Below are 8,638 nucleotides of genomic sequence, written 5' to 3' on the forward strand. Positions count from 1 at the left end.
GGCGTAGGAAATACAATTCATCAATGAGTGTCCTCACAAGTACAGCAGATAATTCTGTTCTTCTGGTAACTCTTTATTTATATTTGTTTTATTCTTCTGTATCATTATTTCCATTTATTGTCCCTTAAAGTGAACTTAATAACTGACCTGATCTGCAATGACATTGTTTGGGAAACTGTAAAGGAACAAATTTGGTGACGTATGTATCGGTCTTCTGCCTGTTTCCTTTGATGTTGACAGGTTGTCGACCTGTAAAAGGTTAGTGACCTCATGCAAACTGTTGTTACAAGCTCTGCACTGTGGAGCAGCATGAGTAGTTCAGAGAGGTAGCTTCTCCTGATTTACATGTCGTATAACAAGTTAAGTGGAACTTTTCCTGTTTTGTTGTATTATATCATTGATAAGTCTAGTTAAAGTCAAAGTGAGCCAAGATGAACACACTAAATATATCTGGTGTCTGGGAGGCCATGGAACATATCGGCTCAACGAGAGTCCTCACAACCATAGCAGTAAAACAATGTCAAGTGTTGATGTACACGTCACAAGACCAACATCTTGGACGAAACTGTGACGTGAGATTTCAGACAACTAGTTAAATAAAATAAAAAACAGACAAAAAAGTGTAAAATTGTCAGAAAATGACTTTATTGGAGTTGCTGTGATTTCTAGTTTAAAAGAGACACTGCAATGTGGCTGGCATAGATACCAACCGGGGCTTTGTTTTGGCACTTTGCTTAACAAGGCAAAGACTCTTTAGGTTTTAGACGTTGCTATACTTCAGTTAAGTGTTTTATTCCCTCTACCAGGCCAAACTAAATGTTGCTTTTATGTTACATTTAGACATTCAAGCTTTAAAATACAATCAGATTTAAATGTCCGTCCTCATCTGGTAACATTGAATCTTGAGAAAAGTAACGAAAAAAACCACTTAACCAGTTGGGATAAACTAAAGATTTTAACTTTTACGAAAGGTGCAAAGGCACAGTATGATTTCAGTTACGCACAGACACACACACACACACACACACACACACACACACACACACACACACACACACATACACACACACACACACACACACACACACACACACACATTATATCCAAAATAACACCACACACTTATACTTTTCTAAACTTTAGCTAGCATTCTTGCCGTTCTTCTTCTTCTTTTTCTTTGGTGTTTGCTTCTTGGAGGACTCGGCATTTGAGGCGGCAGTCGTTTTAGGTGTGTTTACGGCGGGTGGAGCTGATTCTGACTTGGTCGGTGCTTCTTCTGGTCCTTGCACTGGTTCAGCCTGGACCTTCCTGTCTCCTACTGCGACCACTGGTTTTACCTCAGCTGCCTTGACCAAGATCTCGGCCTCTGCCGCTTTTGGTTTCTGCTCTGTTGGTGGGTGGATCTTGACTTTTTCAGGCTCAGATGTCGGTGCTTGTTCAGCAGGTTGCTGCTGGATCTCCTCATGTGGTTTGACTGCTTGAACCTCTTTATCCTGGACCTTTGTTGGAACTTTTACTGTGTCTGTTGGTATCATTTCAGAAGGCTTTGGATCCTCCTCAACTTTATCTGGCTGTGGGAGAACCGATTCTGCTGCCTCTGACTTGACATCTACCACCTGCTGAGGGACTGAAACCGCTTCCTCTTTGGCCTGGGTTTTGGTTTTGAACTGGACAAACGCAGAGAACATCAAGTCTTCTTCGGTGTCTACGTCATCATTGTCGTCTTCGCTAGGTGTGGCCATCAGGGAAGCGGCAATCTCCTGCAGCTTGGCCTGCTCCTCCTTCAGACGGGTCATGCCCTCCGTTAAGACCAAGTCCTCCTTCTGGAGCTCCTGGAGCTCCTGGACCTCCACAGGGATCAGCGAGGCAGATTCGTCAACATCCTCTGGGTTGGGGGTTTCGTCGGCGTTCGAGCTGCTGATGACCTTTGCGGGGATGTTGGAGTTAGCCTGGCGGACTTCCTTGATCTTTTCATAGAGGATTGCCCTCTCGCTCTGCAGGGCATGACACAACCTCTCCAGCTTCTGAATCTTCAGAACGAACAGGTCGTACTCTCCGCTTTTCTCGGTTCTCTGGTGTGATGGAGAAGACGAGACGCAAAGAAAGTGAGACATTGTGAGACTAAAGCTTGAAGGTTAACAGCTCAGCAGCAGCATTGGTATACCGCGCTGGCTTCTATCAAGACTCGACAAAACCTCCAAAGGGTCAACGTGAGTTTGAGAATTACAAGAAACTGTGGCAACACTGATGATGTACCTCCTCCATCATTTCAGTCAGAGCCTTGTTGCAGCTCTCGAACCTCGTCTTCCACAGAGTCGACTCTTTCTCCATTTTCTTCATCTTGTCTGACATCTAAAAAGAGGAAGAGTTAAAAAAACAAACGACGGGCTGCAGCGACAACGTCCGGAAACAAAAGCTGGACGAATGTGAGCTGCAGGAACTAGAAACATGGAACGGTTTAGACTCCTAACATCCTCATTCAGCTTCACACAGTCGTCACCACCTACGTTATCCATCTCCTTCTTGAAGCGGACGTAGATTTCGTTGCTTTTGCCCAGCGTCGCCTGAAACTCGTCGAACTTCTCAGCGTAGAGGGCCAGCTGTGGACAGACGGACAGACGAGATAGTCGGACTAAAACACAGACAGACGCAAGCATGATACTCAAATCTAACTGGCTAAACATCAAACCCCCACATGTTTGGATGCCAGAAGAAAATCCTACGCATTCACGGTAAACATTTGCAGTTAATCTTGTTTTTTTGTTTGTTTTAGTTCCGTTTAACTTGTTCAAACAATTCCGTATTATTTCAGTTAACTCACTCACACACTATATAACAACAGGGAGACCTTAGTTAAATGTTTTATCCAAACTTGAGACTGACAGTTAACAAGACCACAATCAATGCAGCTCACTGTGATCATCCTGTAGGCATGAACCAGCTCATGATAATGTTCCTTTAGTGGAATTAAAACAGCAGCACTCTCCTTAATTTCACTTGTAATAGAGATTAATGTGGTCGTTTTCAAAGCCTCGCTGTTCTAAAATAAACACCTGTCAAAGAGAGAAATACATTTGTGTGCCTTTACTGTGCTAACGTTCAGGAACAATGTATGTTTAAAGAACCAAAACGTGATTTATGCGCTAAATTTTGGTGGAACATGAAGTTTTGGATAATGACCGTGCTTCTAAGTGATGGATTACAACTTGCTTCAGTCATTAATTATGAGCCTTACACAGGAGGCCATTCATCATTCACACTGTCAGTGTTAAACATTCACAACATTCAGTTGTAACTCTTCGGTTGAAAGTGAATGTTACAAAAGGAAAATTTGTTGCTTGACGGTTTGTAACGTTCAGTCTCAATACGAGATGATGCTGACGTGTTGTTGGATCTGAGCTGCAGCTTAAACTCTTCTCTGCTCATTCAGAACTCTTTTGACTTCAGCAGGCCGTCAAAATGGAAGTCAGTCAGATTACTGAGCAGGTGATGAACATACGACTGAAATGTTCTTGTTCTTGTTTCTTTCAGATCTCAAGTCAAACGTCTCGTCATTTAAGTCCAAGTCAGGTCTCAAGTCCTTGTTTTTTGAGTCTCCAGGTCTAGAGCGAACCCCAACCCTGACATTCTGAGTGTCTTGTTCTTTTCATATGAATTTAAGAGTTGAGAGTTTATGTCTTTTGAGCATTTGGATGTTTTTTGTTACGAGTACTTAGTACGTAGAGAAGGATAAAGAGTTTCATTTCTCTGGTGGAAAACTTCTTCACGTAAGATTTCTCAATGCTTTCAGCACCGCAAACACGTTTCCATCGACCTTCATTGTACTGAGGTGGATGCAAAAGTCTATAAGGGAGATATACGTCATTTGTAATTTAACATTTAAGCCCTTAAATCTGTGGGTGAGTTACGTTTTAAAAGACAGAAATATCTTGGCTCTCAAAGAAGATATTACTAAATCATGAATTGGTATAAATCAAGAACAATATCAGCCCCTGAAGACAGGTGAAGATCATTCTTACTGTGTGAAGACTTTGTGAATTGACATGCAGAAAAGTTAAACCACCTTTTTGCAATTTAACATTTATAGATGTTAAAGGGTCATTTTAAATGTACATCTTTAGATTGAACTTTGCAACTGTGTTTAGAACTTTACAGAACATGTATAAAATATTAAAATAAAGATAAATAAATACAAATATTTCATTTGTTAACTGAACTCTTGAAATATGAAAAAATAAATGCACTAATTGGAAGAGTTTCCACTCTGTTTGTCGAGGATCAGAGGGCCTCTGTTCGGAGGATAAATCTCCTCCCCTGCTGCTGATCACCAGGTGTGTGCTACCTGTCGTCAGTGAATATTCACCTGTGCCTGCATCACAGTCCCCTGTTCAGTGAGTGTCTTAGTCTGCAGTTTCCACTCAGCAGCCTGAACCAGTAACTGGTTAGAAGAGAACAGACGGAGATGCGTTACAGACGTTTCTTTACCTTCTTCTTCATGGTCAGCTCCAGCTCCTTCATAGCGAAGCATTTCTTTGTTTTGTCAATTGCCTCCCTAAGCAACTACGGCGACAGAGACAATACACAGTCAATCTGGGAATAGTGTTTAACAAGCATACAAAGTATCATTATTATGGAAGGTAATTCACTTTAACGTCACGCCTCAAGACTCACGGTTAACTTTGAGACGATATAATGAGGACAAAGTGAAGACAACAAGTATCAAATGACAGAAACAGCAGAGAAATAAAACTGATTTAATCAAACTAATTCATGATGATGATAGTAATCTATGTGAATAATGTTTAACATTACTGCTACATTCAGGCAGTAATGACAGTAACAAGAGGTCAGTTTGTAAAAAACTGATCCAAGAATCTCTATAATAATAATAATAATAGATATGATAATTATTATAATTAAATAATAATAGATATGATTATTATTATAATTAAATAATAATAATAGATATGATTATTATTATAATTAAATAATAATAATAGATATGATAATTATTATAATTAAATAATAATAGATACGATAATTATTATAATTAAATAATAATAATAGATATGATAATTATTATAATTAAATAATAATAGATATGATTATTATTATAATTAAATAATAATAATAGATATGATCATTATTATTATTAAATAATAATAGATATGATCATTATTATTATTAAATAATAATAATAATATATATATATGATAATTATTATTATTAAATAATAGTAATAGATATGATGATTATTATTATTAAATAATAATACAAGTTTAAAATAAGCGTTGACCTAATACAAATGAGGTACTGTGCGTTTACATACGTCTTCATATATATAAAATGATTTTATTATGTCCTTTAAATGTACATATTAAGTGTTGTCTGTCTTCTATGTCCACTCACATATTCCTTCTCCCGCTTGTGCTTCTCCTCGGCTTCGCTCAGCAGAGCGTGAGCCTGCTTCAGCTTGGCTTCGGTCAGTTTGTGCTGCAGGTCGCGATGCTTGTTGATCTTCTCCAAACCCTGCAGAGAGAGGAAGAGCACCTTCAACGATCACCTTCATCGATCGATCTGTCCACGGTGTTATTAAAGGTGTTATGAAGACGCATTAAGACGCCTGGCCCCTCACCTCCTCCCTCATCTCACACTGGTTCATGAGGCCCTCCAGTTTGTCTGTCAGGTTGCTGTTCTCGTTGCACAGCTTGTCGTTTCTGGTGCTGTGCTGCTCGATCTGAGCCTGGATCTCCGTCAGCATCATCTGGAAGTGGGTGGTGATCTCCGTCCTCTTCTCCTCGTCCTCCCGGCAGCGCTGAAGGGTCTCCGCCTGGATAGAGAGAGAGGGGGGGGGGGTCAGAGTGGTCTTCTTTCCGTTTGAACTGCCGCCCTCAGACATCATTGTCGTGCGGCGTCCTCGGCTACACACCCTCAGGACGTCGTGGTGTCCCTGCAGCTCTCTGCACAGAGCCTCCAGTTTGATGCGAGCGGCGGCGCTGCTGCGACTCTCCTCCTGCTGCTGCTGCCGCTCGTCCAGCAGGACGGACAACTTCTTCTGCAGGACGCACAGCTTCCTCTCATCGGCACGCCGCAGGGCTGTCTGCACACACACACACACACACACACACACACACACACACACACACACACACACACACACACACACACACACACACGCTTTAATTGCATGACAACTACTACTTGCATTGAAAGAAAGATGTCTGAACTTGAGCGCTCAGGTTTCTGCGTGAGTCCTTTAAAAAGTCTCTCCATATCTGAAACTCACCAGTTCAGCATGTTTCCTGACCACGTTCTCCAGCTTCTTCTCTGGAGAGGAGAGCTTGTTCAGACTCTTCATGATGAGACAGACCTCTGTAGAAACAAAGACAAGAAGTCGACGCCTGTGTTAACAATGTGTGTAGTGATGCGTCTGAGTTCTAACTCTGTTTGTGTCGCTGTGCTTTTAAATTCCTGACTGTAACCTGTTTTAAAAGCCGTGGTGAAGTGTCAAATATTGTATTTTCTAAAAAACACAATTAATGAAAGACTACATCCAGCAGCATTATGGGAAATGTAGGCTGTAGGCCCACGTTAGAGGGTAAAAGTCATTGCTGCACCATTGCTTTTCAACCCTTTTAACCGTGATGGTAGCAGGTCCTTCTGCCTCACCTGTCTCCATGGCCACGGGGATGTCATCTCTTGGGTCCTTCTTCATCTTCTCCGTCTCGGCCTCCATCAGACTCTGTCCACAACAATAGAAAACACCCGCACGCGTCACCAGAGGCCAGAAATGAACTCTCAGGTCGTCGTTTTCTGTGTTTCACGTCGGCTCGACTCACCTGCTTGTCCAGGAGCTCGGCTGCAGAGCCGTGGGTGCTGACGATGTCCTCCAGCCGTCTCTTGAACTCCTCCATGGGGTCGATGTGGTCGGAGGAGGAAGAGGAGGAGGAAGAGGAGGCTTCGGTGTTCTCAGCTTTTCCATCAGGCTTAGGAGGCACCAACACCTCGGCTGCTTTCACCGACGTCTCCATCCTCAGTGTTCTGGGAATGTTTATAAAGACTCATTGACGTGTTCAGTCTGGATTCACTTGTCGTCAACCAACGTATGATTCCCCAAGAAAAGTTTCTCCTCATTCTTTGCACATTTCCTTACGAAAGCCAGTTTGTTTTTTCTGTGCTGAAAACTGTTTTGCATGTATTGTATTGGTTGTATTGATTGAATCGGACACATGTCAGCTTTCAGTGACATGACACCGTAAACTGACTTCTGTGTTATCTCATGTAAAAAATATCTGTCAAGCCAAATCCACATATTAATCTTTTTCCTCATGGTCGTAGAGCGGAGGTTTGATGTGACAGACCTCAGCAGTCTGTCAGGTTATTAACGGAGCGAGGATTTGAATGTGGGAAGATAATAAGCCTCTAAACTCCGGCAGCGCCTCTCGCCTCCCGACAGCTGCTCTCATTTAATGCACTCAGCTTCTGTGGGTCAACGTGAGCTCCGTCACGTCCAAACTACCAATCAGACTCGGGTATCTATCTGCTACTGTGACGCGAGTCCAGACAGAGCTTCGCCTCTTCTATTTAAAGGTTTACCTGCAACTGTTTGCGCCTCATGACACAAAACAACATCAGAAACACTGAAGCTGTGAGGGGTGGCTAACGAGTCCCGCCCTGCTGCGCTGTGATTGGCTGGTAATGGCCAGTGTTACTGACGATATCAACGTACGTTCCTATACGCTGAAGAGCATGGACAAGAGTCTCTGGTGTGGAGGAAGTTGTTAAAATTCACTCATTTAACAGCTGGCTAGTTAGCTAGTTAGCTAGTTAGCTTACTAATTCCACCATGCGTTCATGCTGCAGGTTACAGGTATTGATGTTTTCACAAGGGAGAAGTTTGTGTGTCCAACAAAGTCTCAGGGCAGTTCGTGAAGGCAACGACCAGCCCATCAGAGCACAGCGGTGCTAGCCAATCACGGCATAGTAGGGTGGGAACAGGCAAAGAAGACGCTCCTGGGAAAATGTAACACATTGCTAACGAGGCTTCAGACATTTAATCTTGTTTATCATGTGTGTGTGTGTGTGTGTGTGTGTGTGTGTGTGTGTGTGTATTACTGGTGTTGTGGGGACATAAATCTGTTTACACAGTCACACTGTGGGGACTCACCTTCTTTCTGGGGACACAATGCTCTTTTCCATGACATAAATCATTATGTTTAATAGTGAAGACTTGGTTTAAGGATAAATTAAGGTTTAGGTCAGGATTAGCAACTAGGTGTGGTTAGTGATGGAAACACTACTTTGTGTGTGTGTGTGTGTGTGTGTGTGTGGGTGTGTGTGTGTGTGTTCAGTGTGTGTGTTTGTGTGTGTGTGTGTGTTCAGTGTGTCCTGACGTCTCTGTCACAACATGACGGCTGCTCCCGTTATTGTATCTGGTCAGTTAAAATTAGCCGTCTGAGCCAGCCCCCACTTTGTCTCACACACACACACACACACACACACACCTACGCACACACACACACACACACACACACACACACACACACACACACACAGCTACACAAACACACACGCACACACACAGAACACACACACACACACACACACACACACACACACACACACACACACAGCTACA

At 42.6% G+C, this 8,638-nt stretch overlaps 1 protein-coding gene across 2 annotated transcripts in view; it reads right to left on the reverse strand.

Annotated features, from left to right (window-relative positions):
• Positions 1–623: 623 nt before the first annotated feature.
• Positions 624–8,638, reverse strand: part of txlnba (taxilin beta a) — a 9,311-nt gene continuing 1,296 nt past the window's right edge. The window contains exons 2-11 of one of the 2 annotated variants that reach the window (XM_068709125.1): positions 6,840–7,041; positions 6,670–6,742; positions 6,287–6,372; positions 5,930–6,100; positions 5,636–5,830; positions 5,410–5,529; positions 4,364–4,438; positions 2,508–2,600; positions 2,257–2,352; positions 624–2,072 (exon numbers count right to left, since the gene is read on the reverse strand). In XM_068709125.1, the coding sequence (XP_068565226.1) occupies positions 1,140–2,072; positions 2,257–2,352; positions 2,508–2,600; positions 4,364–4,438; positions 5,410–5,529; positions 5,636–5,830; positions 5,930–6,100; positions 6,287–6,372; positions 6,670–6,742; positions 6,840–7,031 (2,034 nt within the window). In that variant the 5' untranslated portion in view covers positions 7,032–7,041 and the 3' untranslated portion in view covers positions 624–1,139. Of the gene's footprint in view, positions 2,073–2,256; positions 2,353–2,507; positions 2,601–4,363; positions 4,439–4,485; positions 4,561–5,409; positions 5,530–5,635; positions 5,831–5,929; positions 6,101–6,286; positions 6,373–6,669; positions 6,743–6,839; positions 7,042–8,638 lie in introns of both variants that reach the window. The other variant, XM_068709124.1, reaches the window with a different exon arrangement.

The sequence above is a fragment of the Cebidichthys violaceus genome, unplaced genomic scaffold (genome assembly GCF_023349555.1).
Source record: "Cebidichthys violaceus isolate CVI_PGR_0920_01 unplaced genomic scaffold, fCebVio1.0.p SCAF_14, whole genome shotgun sequence".
In the NCBI taxonomy this organism is placed as follows: Eukaryota; Metazoa; Chordata; class Actinopteri; order Perciformes; family Stichaeidae; genus Cebidichthys; species Cebidichthys violaceus.